The 15,630-nt window shown below is 30.0% G+C and overlaps 4 protein-coding genes across 4 annotated transcripts; 2 read left to right on the forward strand and 2 right to left on the reverse strand. All coding sequences in view use genetic code 12, as the record gives it.

Annotated features, from left to right (window-relative positions):
• Positions 1–7: 7 nt before the first annotated feature.
• PHR1 (Phr1p) lies at positions 8–1,612 on the reverse strand (the record flags this gene model as incomplete). The annotated part of the gene is made up of 1 exon (XM_051755712.1): positions 8–1,612. One exon carries the CDS (start codon positions 1,610–1,612, stop codon positions 8–10), a length of 1,605 nt encoding a protein of 534 aa, XP_051616207.1.
• A 2,190-nt stretch (positions 1,613–3,802) lies between these two features.
• On the forward strand, positions 3,803–4,534 carry PGA43 (Pga43p; the record flags this gene model as incomplete). Its single annotated transcript, XM_051755714.1, has 1 exon — positions 3,803–4,534. One exon carries the CDS (start codon positions 3,803–3,805, stop codon positions 4,532–4,534), a length of 732 nt encoding a protein of 243 aa, XP_051616208.1.
• An 81-nt stretch (positions 4,535–4,615) lies between these two features.
• ERG26 (sterol-4-alpha-carboxylate 3-dehydrogenase (decarboxylating)) lies at positions 4,616–5,680 on the reverse strand (the record flags this gene model as incomplete). The annotated part of the gene is made up of 1 exon (XM_051755715.1): positions 4,616–5,680. The coding sequence occupies one exon, from the start codon at positions 5,678–5,680 to the stop codon at positions 4,616–4,618; it is 1,065 nt and encodes a 354-aa protein (XP_051616209.1).
• A 597-nt stretch (positions 5,681–6,277) lies between these two features.
• On the forward strand, positions 6,278–15,601 carry KGF55_001169 (uncharacterized protein; the record flags this gene model as incomplete). Its single annotated transcript, XM_051755716.1, has 1 exon — positions 6,278–15,601. One exon carries the CDS (start codon positions 6,278–6,280, stop codon positions 15,599–15,601), a length of 9,324 nt encoding a protein of 3,107 aa, XP_051616210.1.
• Positions 15,602–15,630: the final 29 nt, after the last annotated feature.

Raw genomic sequence — 15,630 nt, forward strand, 5'->3', positions numbered from 1 at the left:
TAACATCTTAAAAGATTATTGAAAATCCACCGACGAAAGCAGTTATCAATGCAACCAATCCAAATACTTTATAACTTGATAATCTTTCAACATTAGAATTACCTAAATTTGAACGTGAACCTTCATTAGTTGATTCTGAATTTGACCCACTAGAAGAAGAAGAACTATTTGAAGTTCTTGATCTTGTTTGGACTGAACAAGTTTGATCAGCTAAAGCATTACCATTTATAGAAGCACTACCATCAAAATCACAAGCACTTCTAACAGAACCTTGATCTTCATAATAAAGATTTAAAACATAAGATAATTTATCTTTATTTGAACAATAAGAATATTCACCATATTCTCCTTCAATTCCATCAACATTTATTTCTGAACAATCAATTAATCCACATACAGTACTAAATAAATCACCATAATCTTCTTCATCAATATCATCATCAACAACACAATTTAAAGAATTTGCAATACATTCACAAAATTCTTCATTTGGTGTTGGAGGTAAAGTTGGTGAAGCTCTCCAAGTTGACATTTGATTTCCAGGACAAGTTAAAGTTGAAGATTGAGTTGATTCATCTGAAGCTCTTGCATAACTTGGACTAATATTATTAATTTCTGAACTATAATAATTATAATCATCTAATGTAACAACTCTATTATTTGATATAGAAACTAAACCATATTGATTTTCTTCTTCAAAATACATATAAACAATACCACCAGACCAAATATTTGACATTTGAGGAGAATATAATGTACCAACTTCTGTAAATAATCTTGGTCTATTTACATTACAACCATATTCTGAAAAAAATAATGGGATAGGTAAATGTTCAAATTCTTCAGTTCTATCTTGATAACCACTTTCTTCATAAGTTGAATTACCACACCATTCATACATATTAATACCAAAAAAATCAGCTCTTTCTTCAATTGAACCACAAGCAAAATAATCAGCTATAGCAATTCTTGTATCTTCATCATCATTTGAACTATAACCAACTGGAATTTTTCTCATATCATCTTGTTCATCAATATATTTTTTAATATCTCTAACAGCAGCTTTTACAAATGGTGAAGCATCAGTATTTGATCTATTATTTGTAACTTCATTACCTGCAAAAAATCCCAAGACGTTTGAATATTCACTTAATTTATCAACAACTCTTGTATATCTATCATAATGATCTAAATTCCAATCAGGTTCATTACGATTTATTGAAGTCATTGGTTGAGATAAATCAGCAACAATATAAATACCAGCTTCAGCTAATAATTCCATACATTCATCATGATCTAAATTTGGATCAATAGCATAAATTCTTAAACAATTTGTATTTAAATCTTTAAAATATTCAACATCTCTTCTACAACTTTCAATATCTGCCAAAGGATCTTTATATGTAAGATTTGTATTTGATAATTGTGAAGTATCTTCTTGATATGCAATACCTCTCATTAAAAATTGTGATCCATTATTTGAATAAAAAAATTTATTACCTATAATTTCTATTGGTGGTGTTAAATCTTCAAATTTTGCATTTGTTGTTGATATTAAAAATGATAATAATATTGTAAATGATGAAAAAAATAGTTTCGAATTTGAAAACATTTTAATAATATGAATTGATATGGTTTTGTTTTTGAAATGTTCTTTATATGGTTTATGATTTCTGTTCTGAATTTATTTGGTTTTGAATCAAGCGAATGAACTAATAATATTTAGCGTGTTTGTTAAATAATTGATCTATGGAATGTGTGCGGGTCGTGATTATATATTTGTTTATGGTTGCAAAATATTTATTTTCCTAACACTAAGTTTCAATGATTGATATATATACTTTCAAAGAAATCCTAAATGGTTATAAAGGAAAGTGAAGTATTTAAATGAATTATAGAAATCAACAATATTATCAACAAACATTCAACATAAAATTTTTTCGATTTCGACAAGATCTTAACTAAATAATTGGCTAAGAAAAATATTATTATTATTATTTTAAAGTTAAGAAATATAATATTCTTGTGTTTTAATTAAGAAATGAGTATTTTTCCTTGGTTGAATTCATGATCTGCGGTGTGCTTAGTTGGTGTTTGAACAGTTAAATAAAGAATGTCGGGTTTAATATTATTTTTTGAATATCATCAACTAACTTGAAGTTGTAACTGATCCATGATACTTTAAACAGAAAACTATTTTATTCAAATTCTGCATATAAATTTTTAAAATTGTAAATTGGTAGTTACTCCATGTTTCATAATTATTTTATATTTATCGCGTTACGTAATACAAGAAAAATATAACACAATAACGTAAAAATAATATTGTACGATAAATAAGAATTGAATTGAATTGAATTGACTGTGCCCTGATTATAAAATTATGTAATGATTCTCTTTTTACCCTTCTCCTTCCATCATTACCTTAATTTTAATTTCAAGAAAAAACATGCAAAATTGTATGTCTATTATTTCAATTAAGTCAAAGTTGAGACTGAAGTAAAAAATTTTAGTCTTTCGTAAACTCGAACAAAAAAAAATTAAAAGTGGCTGAGTTTGATTTGATTCACGACACGAGTAATTTTCTATTCTATTTTATATGATCTTTTCTCGATGAATATTAAGGATTATTATCAGGCTAGACTTCTGATTCCTTCTATCTAAGTCTCCTTGTTTAGGTTCATCAAGCCTGTAATTCACTCCACTTGGAATTTTTTCGTTAACTCGGTAACCTGATGTATAAATTTCATCTTTGATATATCACTATAAAAATTAATGCTTGGTATTTGTTTTTATTTCGAGCAGAGCAGTTAAGTTTAAACCATTTTGAATGACGTACATATTTTAATCCAATGAACAAACGGTCTTAATCATTTTCAACGTTTCAAAATACTTCAACACATTGGTTGTATAAAGAAGATTATTAATTCGCTTAATACCGATTAAAGTTTACACATATGAGCGCAAAGGGATTTGCAAAATGGTTAAAAAAACGAAAGATAGAAGATACAACGAATGACAGATACTTAGTCAATTCAACAAGCATTAGTATTTTACGGCCAGTGAAGTCAATATTGCAGTGGGTGATTCTATTTGCTAATTGAATTACAACTGTTTCTATGAAGACTTAGATTATTAATCAGAAAATCAGAAAATTAGCTAAGGATTGGTAGCTCAATCTGAAACATTAAGCATATTTTGCAACAAATTTTTCATTGATAGGGTATAAAATGAAATCTGAGACAGTGAAGGACGACTACCCGTAACTTTTGACTTCTTACGAGGACTAATTACAAAAATGGCAAAATATTCAGGTGGTAGATATAATTTTGATGCATCGGATGGAAGAGTACATTTATAATCAAATACAATGTAGAAACCATCAGTTTTCATCACAAAAATTCTGGTATTGCTGACAAAGTGGCAATATCAACTCATTAATTGAAACTTTAACATGGTATTGCTTACGCGACGCTACAACGAATTCGTCAATTTTATGCATAGTAGCTTGACTAATTTAACTGGTTAGTAATGTCAGATTTTATTACACAAAATCGAAAGTAGCATACCAAGTTGATGTTTTGAAAAAATAAATGATTTATTTGCAGCTAAGTACTCATATTCGATTAATTATAAAAACGTATTTTTCAAACCTTCGTCTTATTCATTTTACATTGAAACAACTCAACACTGACAAAAGATGATTATTCATGGAATTTTTCAATTTACGATACTTTTTGTATCACTTATCAAATGTATTCAATCTGCAACATTAAATAAAATAAGTGAATATGGAACATATATGAATCCCAATCCAAGAAAATCCTCATTATCATCAAAATGCGAACCAAATGATTTAGTCAAATTATCAGCTTGTTGCAATGATATTTTATCAAAATTAGACGAATGTAAACCAAATGATTTAGCTTGTGAATGTTGTGCATTACAAAGCATTAATCAAGAATGTTATCATTTATGTCCTGGTAATCCAAATACTAATTTTTTATCAGTTTTATTAAGTGATTGTAAAGTTATGAGTGAAATTAATGCTTGTTCTATTCCTTTTAAAAAAGAAGATCCTGAACCACCAAAAAAATTTTTTAGAGGTAATAATAATGAGAATGATTCATTGGGTGATGGAATTGAAAATTATTATGAAGATTTAATTAAAGATGATGATCCTAGATTAAATGATGAAAAAATTGATGCAAGTTTACAAAGTAAAATTTATAATGTTGAAGATTTAACTGAGAGACCATTTAAAAGTAAAAAAATTAAATTGGTTATTCCTGATGATGAATTAATTGATAATAATGAAGGTATTCAAAATAAAGACTTGGAAGTAATTGATCATAGTAAGGAAGAAGTCAAGAAATTAAACACCAATGTTAAGCTTATTAATTCCACATATACCAATGTTACAAACTCAACAAGTTTAATAGTTGCTGCTAAGAAATCAAACTCCCAAAAAGATTATAATGGTTGGAGTTTAATATTCTTTGTTCTTTCTTCTTACCTTTTACTTTCAATGTGACCTAAGTCTGCTCAATCAATTGTTATAGCTGTTTTTATAATTTTAATCATCGTTTCACTTCCGTACATTAATCCAATATCATTACAATTTTTCATTAATCCATTCTAGTGTATTCTTTATTCCAGTTTCTAAATCAACTTTAGGTTCATAATCTAATAATTTTTTAGCTTTATTAATGTTATGATATCTTGTTGCACATACAACTTTAACTCTAAATGGTGTAATACCAGGTTCTTTACCTAATAATTTTGAAACAAATTCTGAAACATAACCCAAACATATAGCAATTGGTTTATTTAATTTAATATAATATTTATCAATATAACCATCATTTTTCCAAACAGTTCTTGCTAAAGTCCAAAAATAAGTAGGAGCGTCATTTGTTATAAAAAATGTTTGACCACTTATTAAATCTCTATTTTCACTAAATAATTTTTCACTTGCTAATACATGAGCATCAGCAACATTTCCAACATAAGTCCAATCAAATAAATTATTATTATCACCTAATTGATATTTTGATTGACCTAATTCTGCACTTGCTTTTAAACCAGGAACTAATTGACGATCTCCTGGTCCAAATATACCTGCTGGTCTTAAACATACAGTTCTAAAATTATTTTGTGGATCATTTGAATTCATTACTAAAGTTTCTGCTATAGCTTTTGTTTCATTATAACCATCCATATGAATCTCTGGGTATGGCCAACTTTCATCAGCATTTATAACATCTTGTCCATTAAAAATAACACCTGCTGATGAAGTATATATAAATGATGTAATTCCTAATTTTTTAGAAACTTTTAATAAATTTTCAGTCCCCTTTATATTAACTTTTTCATATATTTCTTGTGATAATCCATGAATTGGAGATGCTGAATGTACTAATACATCACATTTAGATGAGATTATAGCATTTGTTACATCTTCTTCCTTTGTCAAATCTCCTTCATAAAATTTTATATCTTGAGGGTTAAAAGTGAAAAATTTAGATAATTTCTGAGGTAATGGACGTATATCAAATACTGAAATTTTTATATTTGGTATATTTTCATAAAATTGTTGAATTAAATGAAGTCCTAAAAATCCCGAACCACCAATTAGTAATACCGACTTTATCTGTTCTTTATTTTTATTTGAAGACATTTCGTGAATTATGAATAAGCCAATTGACTTAAGTTATAAAGTAGTTGGTTGGTTTTGATAAGTAAGTATTTAGATTGAAATTTTTCAAAGAGACGCGAGGTAAATTATACGAGAACCAGATCAAATATTTACGATAAGATATTAGACTAAGACAAAAGTCAATTCCCTAACCTTTTTAAGTGTGTCTACTAATCAAGAGAAATGTTATCAGTAGATTGCCTAAATATCTTGCAATCAGCCTGGGTTTATATTTGCTGCTTTAAATAAAACAATTTTCACGAAGTTTATTGTTATAGTTTACTTCATGATTTGTAGTAAATCATTACTCTCAAATCTATTGGCAACTGTAAAACTAATGATTCAAATTATAACGACCGTATCTAACTACTCTCTTCATTGACCCACATTTCAATCGACTGTGTTTATCATTTTGCAGAGTTGTGAACTTCTGTGCTTGATTAAGTTTCAAAATGAAGTCATTAATAAAATAATGTAAACAAACAAAAGAAAAACCAAATCAGGTTATTTTAAAACAACTAATTTTAAACCAGATAAATCATTAACACCACTCATAACAAATCCTTTACAGCAGTTTAAATGTCTTCAAAAGAAAGACTGTCTAAGGATGAGCTAAGAGGTCAATTTTCAGATTTACAGAAGAGATTATTTAGCAAAAAACCGCAACACAATGCATTAAAGGAATCAAATCAACCAATCCTAACACCATTACCATTACAAAGCTCGTCACCAGATCGAAACTTAAGTATAGAACCGCTAGATGATCAAGAAAATAATTTGGGAGTCTTTTTACCACCAACCAAAAGAACAGCTAGTGGTTCGTTAAGTTCGACAGGTTCTAAGTCTAAAAGGTTAGATTTATCCCAATCTCATAATTCGTCTTTGTCAATGGGTCCGCAATCTAAGGGAGATGATATGAATTTTGTTGTTGGATTAAGTGAAAATTTGTTGACTGAATGTAGAAGATTGAATGCTGAGAATAGTAAATTGAAACTGAAATTAAAAGGAGCAACTGAAGATATACAATCATTTAAAGATGAAATATTAGAGTTGAAAAATCATAATAAAATTTATAATTCAAATGAATTGGAGTTGAAAGAAAAGAACTGGCAATTGGAGAATCAATTAATCAATTTGAATGAGGAATTTTCATCATTGAACAATGATCATGATAATTTAAAAATCATAAAGTCGGAATTGGTCACTAAAATAAATACTTTATCCAAAGAACATGATGATATAGAGCAGACTAATAACTCATTAATCACCAAAATTGAAAATACTGAGAAAAACTATAAAAGACAAATTAGTGAATTGAATGAGAGAATAAATGGACTTAATGATGAAAATGATTCTTTACATGGTAAATTGTACGGAGACAAGAGTGTTCTGATCATTCAAGGTGATAGTACAACAAGTGAAACCTCGAATGCCAATGATAGTACAATTGATGATGAGTCCATTGATTTCGACCTGTTGTTAAAAGATATAAATACCCATGAAATACCAGATACTGCAACGCTAGATCATGAATCAGAGGTAGATACACTTCGATCATTATTACAACATTCGAATAAAAGTATTGTTAAATTAAGATCAAAAATCTTGAATCTCAAAAAACAAGAAATTGCAAATAAATCGAAAACATCAAGTACATCATCAATTTCGCAACGTACTCCAATAAATTCTTCAATAATCAAAAGAACAATGGTCAAATCAAATAGAAAACAATCCAAGAGAAATTCATTAATATCACCACTTAAAAAAGATTCAACTTTCAGCATATACAACGATAATGATAAAAGCGATTTTGAAAAATTCAGCAATGCTGATGAAGAATGGGAAAACTTTTTAGGTGAAAACATCCAACATCCAACATCAAATAAGTCATCACCAAATAAACGAGGAGCCAACGACGTGTTGAAATATTTCGAAACTGAGGATGATACCACTATCGAGAATGATGCATCGATACTTGATGAATCATATGTTGAGTCTCCAATTAAATCCAAGCAAGGTCAAAGACAAGAAGACATTTCTCAAAGTAAATTCAATACTGAATTAACCACTGATCAATTGGAGAAAATTGCTGAAAGAAAAGGATTGCATTTGATGACGAATTTAGAGTATCAAAATTTGGTAGATTCACAAAAGTCAAACAAAGACAAACTTGATAAAAATGCAAAGTTATTAGAACTTAACAAAGTTGCCGGTTCAATTAATCATACCGTTATTCCAACATCTGACTATAATTCATTAATTGAAAGTTCCAACAATCCATCTTTTGAACACCTCGCACTGAAAGCAGAAACATTTAATTCAAAATTAATCAAAAAAGATGTTTTGAAAAACTTAGAAGAACCCAATAAGCATCAAGTCACAAATTACGCCAAAAGACTCGGATTAAGAGTTCTTACTGAATCAGAATTAAACGCGTTTAAAAATCCAACTAAGGTTGAAATTGAACAAAAGGCAAACAAGTTGGGCTTGAAAATATTATCAGAATCAGAATTTCAATCATTGAAAAACCCAAATCATTCTCAGATTAAAACACAAGCTAAAAGGTTAGATTTTGAATTAGTCTCCACATCAGATTTAATGGTCTTGAAGAATCCTGATCAAGCAAAAGTTAAGGAGTTGGCACTGAAATATAATCTACTAGCTATTCCATCTGAAGAGTATCATCAAACTAAGAAACAGATGGAAAACCCATCAATTGAATATTTGAAAAAACATTTAAGTACGCATGAATTTGCTGTGATAGAAAATGACAAATTGAACAATTTAATTCAAAAAGTTGAAAAACCAACAATTGTGGATTTAAAAGCAAGTTGTGAAAAAATGGATATGGTGGTTCTCAATAAGAATGAATACAAGATATTGAAAGAAGATCTGGTGCACAATCAAAGTGTGGATCAATTATCAAAAGTAATAGCTGGTAAGGATCATGTCACGATCTCGCAAGACGTGTACACTCAACTCAAAAATCCTAGCCAGAAGGAACTTGTTAAATTAGGACAAGCGATGAAATTGAAAGTTTTACCAGCTGAAGACTTCAATAATATAACAACAGAGTTAAACTCTGTGAAATCTAAGTTGGAAAATCCTGATATGAATGAATTAAAATTACAAGCTAAGAAATATGATCAAGTATTATGTTCAGATGCAGCTATGAAAAAATTGGAATCATTAGCTTATTCGCCTGATTTATCTCACCTTATTGAATTATTGAAAACTCATGGATATACTCATATTAAAGAATCTGAACTTCAAGAGCTACAAAGATTCAAATTGGCACCATCTGAAAAAGAATTGAAAGAAAAAGCTTCCAACTTGGGATTCGAATTGATAAATAATGATGACTTAATGGAATTGAAGAAGCAACTTAATGAACCAACTTTGGATTACTTATCATCGAATTTAGAAAAACATGATTACACAGCAATAAGCAAAGATGAAATCAATAAACTTCGCAATCCAACTCTTGATGAAATTAAAACACAAGCATCCAATCATGATCACGACATCATACTTAATAATGAATGGGCCTCATTGAGATCAATAAAGGAACAATATGACTCCCCTACAATAGAATATTTACAATCGAAGCTGAAAGTTTTGGAACATTGTTTAATATCAAAGGATCAATGTCAACAATTTGATAAATTGAAAAATCCATCAATAGAAGAAATAATAGCTACAGGTAAAAAGCATAATCTTGCAGTATTAAGTCAAGATGAGTACAATTTAATTCAACAACAAATAACTTCTCCATCAATTGAATATCTCAAGGAAAAGGCCTCAATTTCTAACCTTGCTTTGATCAAAGATGAAGAATTGAACAAAATTAAAGAACTTGCACATAATCCATCAATCGATCATTTACAAACCCACGCAGATAAAAACGATTATAAATTCATATTAAACAAACGTTATGATGAATTGGTTCAAACTGTTGATAAACCAACAATTGACTTCCTCAGTGATGCTGCCATTAAAAACAACCATACATTAATATCTACTGAATCCTTCAACGACTTGAAATCAAAAGCTGAAATTCCGGATCTTGAAAAACTACATTCATTAGCCGCTGCTAATCAATATGTCTTAGTAACTAACAAGGAATATGCCGAGCTCAAACAAATAACAGATTCACCAACTTTAGATTATCTTACGGGTGTTTCTAAAAATCTAGGTTATGAACTTATTATGCATGAAGAGTTAGCTCAGTTAAAAGATCAAGCCAATTCAAAAAATATTGAGCACATCACAAAGTTGGCCAATAATGCAGGATATGATATATTTGAAACAGAACAATTGAGGACATTACAAAATACCATGGAAGCTCCACTGGTTGAATTTATTAAGTCGAAGGCAAGTAATTTGGATCTCGTTGTTGCTGATAAATCAGAATATGAAAAATTAATTGAACCATCTGAATTTAATATTAAACAAGCTGCTGAAAAGTTGGATTTACATGTTTGTTCAGTTTCGGAATTTAAAGAACTCAAACATAAATTAGAAAACCCAGATTTATCTTATTTGAAAGAGTTTGCATCTCAACATGAATCGTCGTTAATCAAAGATACTGATTTGAAGGATTTGAAGGCAAAAGCTTATGAACCAAGTGTAGATCATATTAAGGAAATGAGTAAAAAACACGATCATATAATTTTACCTATTGCGGATTATGAAGCATTGAGTCAATTAGCTGAAAACCCATCAGAAGCTCAAATAAGAAAGTCAGCAAAATCAAAAGGATTTGAATTAATTTCTGAAGATGAATTAAAAGAATATTTACAACCACCAAAACATATGATACAAAAGCATGCGTCTTTTTTAAATAGTTCGATCGTATTGAATGAAGAATTACAAAGGTTAAAAGACATTGAGAACAAACCTTCATTGGATTTCATAAAATTGAAAGCAGCCAATGCTGATCATATGTTATTAACTTCGGCTGAACATGCCGAATTGGTGGTAAAAGCAAATGACCCTACCAAAGATCACATTACTCAACATGCTGAAAGAATTGGGCTTGTGACCTTATCTAAAGATGAGTACAAGAAGTTGAATGATAACATTGAAAACCCTACAGCTGAATATATTAAAGAAAAAGCTTCTGCAAAAGGCTATGAAATAATTGAAAAAAGCAAGCTTGAAAATTTGAAAGATAATTTGGATAATCCCTCTTCAACGTATTTGAATGAAAAAGCTAAAATTTATAATTCATCTTTAGTGGATGATGATTTATATAAAGAGTTGAGCAATATTGTTAAAAATCCTACACTTAATATGCTTGAGGAAAAAGCAAAAGTCTATAATTGTCAAATTATAAAGGCCGAAGAATTGGAAGAATTGAAAAGCTATAAAAATAAACCGACTAAAGAGAATGTAGAAGCTGCAGCGAAATCAATAAATATGATAGTGTTGGATCAATCGGAATTTAAGAAATTGAAGGAAAGTTTGGACTCACCAACTATCGAATACATCACGGATAATGCAAATAAATTGAACTATAGTGTTGTCGAAACTACTGAATACAACAAATTAGTCACCTTAATCAATTCACCTTCAAAAGAACATATAGAAGAACAAGCACAATCTGTAGGTTTGGTCATTTTGCCTAAAATAGACTATGAGAAACTATTATCTAAAATTGAAAATCCAACAGTCAAACAGTTAGGTACTTCAGCTGAAAAGTTTAATATGCAATTGATTGGAACTAGTGAATTAGGTGTTTTGAAAAACCAAGTTGATAAACCAAGCTTAGATCATTTAAAAATGAAGGCTAAAAGTCACAAAATGGAATTGGTAAAATCAGATGAAATTTTGTCGCTTAAAGAGCAGATTGAAAAACCAAGTGATAGATATTTGGCTGATAAAGCTTCCTCAATTGATCATACGTTAATCGGAAATGCAGAATTAGAACAATTGAAAACTAATGTTGAAAATCCATCGATTGAATATTTGAAAATCAAAGCTGCTTCAAAAAATTACAAAGTCATTGATGATGCAAAATTTACTAAAATGGAAGAAACCATCAATTCTCCATCTCTTGAATTTTTGAAAGCTAATGCAAATAAGAGTCACATGGTGGTCATCAGCGATGAAGAGTATCAATCTCTTCTGGAACCAAATGAGGATTTGTTGAATACAAACGCTTCAAAATTAGGATTTGCACTTGTCAAAAAACCAGAGTTACTACAGTTGAAAAAGAAGTTGGAAATGCCCAATATTGAATATTTAGAGGAAAAATCAAATGCTTTGGATTACAAGGTTATATCAAATACTGCATTTGCTAACTTAAGGTCCCAAATCGATCAACCTACGAATGAATATTTAATTGAAAAATCTGCTTTGGGTGGATTTAAATTAATAAAGGATGATATTTATAAGACTTTAAAAGATGAAGCTGAAACCCCAAGTAAGGACCACATTATTGATAAATCCAATAGGTTAAATCTCAAAGTTTTGGAGGTGAAAGAGTATGAAGAAATGATTCATAAAATTAATAAACCATCGTTGAAAGAACTTCAAGAGAAATCAAAAATATATGGTCATGTCACAATTCCGATTGCTGAACTTGAAAAGTTACAACATTATCAACAAACTCCAATTACTGAGATTGCAAAAAGTCAAAAAATGGTGGCTATACCAGATCAAGAATACTTGGATTTACAGCAAAAATCATCGAGGTCTTTAGAGGAGTTTGCTGAGACAAGTGGTAAAATTGTTGTTTCACCATCATTGTTCCAAGAGTTGAAAGTTAAATCCACAAAGTCTATAGAGGAACATGCAAAGGAAAAGAACAAAGTTTTATTATCACCAGAAGAATATTCAGCTCTTAAACAAAAGGAAAGTAGATCATTGGAAGATGTAGCTAAAGAACTGAATATGGTTGTCATATCTCCTATTGAATTGACGAATTTGAAAATCGAAGCGGGAAAGAGTCTAACCGAACGAGCTAAAGAAAGTAATATGGCATTGTTGACCAATGATGAATATGATGAATTGAATTCTTTAATCAAAAACCCAAACTTAAGTACGTTGAAAGAGTCTGCAAAGAACCAAAATTATGAATTAATATCCATCGAAGAATTAGAAAGTCTTAAGAGTTTGGCAGATCAATCTTTTGAGCTGAAAGCAGCTGGTGATGGTTACACGGTGGTCGAAATTACAAATTTGAGACAATTGGACGCAGAAAGTGCCATAGCTTCAGGATATTTTGTCATACCAACAAGTTCATATCAAAACTTTGTTAAATTTTTGAAAAGTCCATTTGAGATTTCAATTGGTCTTGAAGAAATTATTTTGTCCCCCAAATCTAGATTTATCGAATTAACTGAAACAGAAAAGTCTCCTTCTTTAGAATTTATAACTTCGAAAGCCGAAGCATTGAATCATGTTGTTGTTGCGGAAAATGATTATTCCATGTATGTTAGTAATTTCCATGATCCTGAAATCTCATTTTTGGAAGAAAAAGCAGCCAAAAATAATAACAAAATTATCAGTTTACCTGAATTTGATAGTTTGCTCAATAAATTGAAGTCTAGTGAAAGTGAGAAGGAAACTGCTTCTTGCCAAATTTTAAATCTCAAAAATCAATTATCTCAAGCACAAACGGAAAAACAAGGTGAGTTGGAATTTGTAAATAATCAAATGACGAAATTAGAGAAGGAAAAAGAGGAAGCCATTAAAGAACTAGACATTGTGAAGAAGACATTACAAAATCCTCAATTTTCATACATTCAAGACAAAGCAAACGAACACGAATCGGTGGTCATTGATGAATCGAAGTACAATGAATTAATATTGAAAGCCACTGAAAGTTTGGATGATAAAGCTACTGCAGCAGGTTTTGTATTAGTGGAAAGTTCTAGATATAATTCAATGAATGAAGATTTAACAAAATTACAAAACGATTATCAAAAATCCATCAATCTTAGATCAAAATTGGAAGTTCTGAATATAGAATTGCAAAATTCGAACTCAAATTTGACTGAGAATTTGAATAATCCTTCCTTAAATTATTTAAATTCAAAAGCTGAATTATTCGACCTGAAAGTTGTTGTTATGTCATTTTTCAATAATCTTGAGGCAATTGTTGCTGATCCAACAAATGAGCAAATCACTGAAATAGCTGAAAGTTTGGGATTGAAAGTTTTACCATCTGATGATTTGTTGAAACTAAATGCGAATGCTAATAAGTCATTGCTTCAAAAAGCGGAGGAGCAACAGATGAAAATTCTACCAATTCAAGAGTTTGAATCATTAATGAATAATTATCAAAGTTTGGAACAGGATAATTCAAATCTTAGTAAAAAGATTAACAACCCTGATTTGATTTTTTTACAAGAGCATTGTGAAAAAATGGGACAACTAATGTTGAATAAGGATTTGGTGCATGTTATTAAAGGGGACTGTGAAAACTCAGAAATTCCTTCAAAAGCTGAGAACGTATTATTAAGTAAAGCGAACTACGACAATTTAAATAGATCGGATCTCGAAACTATACAATCCCGAGCAAAAGCTCTTTCTCATGATATAATACCAGCAAAGGAACTTGAAACTTTTAATGAAATGATTAAAAAGCTTCACGCCAGCACGAATGAAGCACCAGCAGCGGATTTGTCGAGTGATAAAGATCAAGACATTACAGAAACAAGTGATAGTCGAGACGGAGTTACAGTACTAGATCAAATTTTGACAGAAAAGAAATTGCTTCTGTCGAAACAAGTTGGGTCGGAAAACACCATTCTTTCGTTAAATGAACAGATTGAAGAATTGAAGCGTGAATTGAATGATAGTGCCTATACTGCAAATGTTGAAAAATCTCCACATGGCGAGAAATTATTATCCATACCTGAAGATCAATACGTTGCCACAACAACTAATCCAATTCCTGACGTTGCTAATGTTAAAGTTATTCCGATCACGTATTTTAATCAGTTATTAAAATTCAAATCTACAAGTATTGACAAAATCACTAGAGAAGAGTTTGAAAAGTTTGCATTGAAAAAAGGATTTGTGCCAAAAGAAGAAGTTAAGCAATTCACTCCTCCAGCTACTGTTTTAGAGAATCATGAAACACAAACGCCTCCACATAAAATTATCAGTTCAACCACTGCTTTTGCACCAACAATTCAAAGAGGTGTGCCACAATCTCAATCAATTAGGTCCAATTTATCAGAACGTTCTATAGCGGGTGCTTCTATCAGATCAAATGCAGTATTCTCAATGGCCACTGATGTCTCTTTCACAGATAAATCAATGATTCCTGCAATAACTCAAGTTGTAATCGGAGAATATTTGTTCAAGTATTATAGAAAATTTGGTTCTGCATTGAGTGCAATAGCTTCAACTAGACATGAAAGATATTTCTGGGTTCATCCTTATTCTTTGACTTTATATTGGACGGAAAACAATCCAGTTTTATCAAGCTCAACATCAAGTAAGACAAGAGCAGCTGCTATTTTGGGAGTTGAAAGTATTGATGATAACAATCCATTGCCAACAGGTTTATATCACAAAAGTATTGTTGTTCATTCGACTGATAGATCCATCAAAATTACTTGCGCTACAAGACATCGTCATAATATCTGGTACAATGCCCTTCGTTATTTAATTAATAGAAACATTGATGAGTTAATAGTTGACGAGGACGAAAATGACAATGATTTTGACAGAAAGAATAATCATATTTCGGATCCTCATTCACCATCAACTTTTCATCCTCCTAAATCAGAATCTCATAGAAATTTGGAAAGTTTGCTAGATACTGGTGATAGAAGAGCTTATCCTAGACCGAAGAGAAAAAGTTCACAACAATTTTTAGTCACACCTCCATCAACTTCATCTGGTAGATTATCAAGAATGCAATCATTAAGAAAAAATGATTAAAAGTTAGTGTCATTACTTTATATATTTTG

This window comes from Candida pseudojiufengensis, assembly GCF_024610245.1.
Source record: "Candida pseudojiufengensis strain CBS 10847 chromosome Unknown scaffold2, whole genome shotgun sequence".
Taxonomy (NCBI): Eukaryota; Fungi; Ascomycota; class Pichiomycetes; order Serinales; family Debaryomycetaceae; genus Lodderomyces; species Lodderomyces pseudojiufengensis.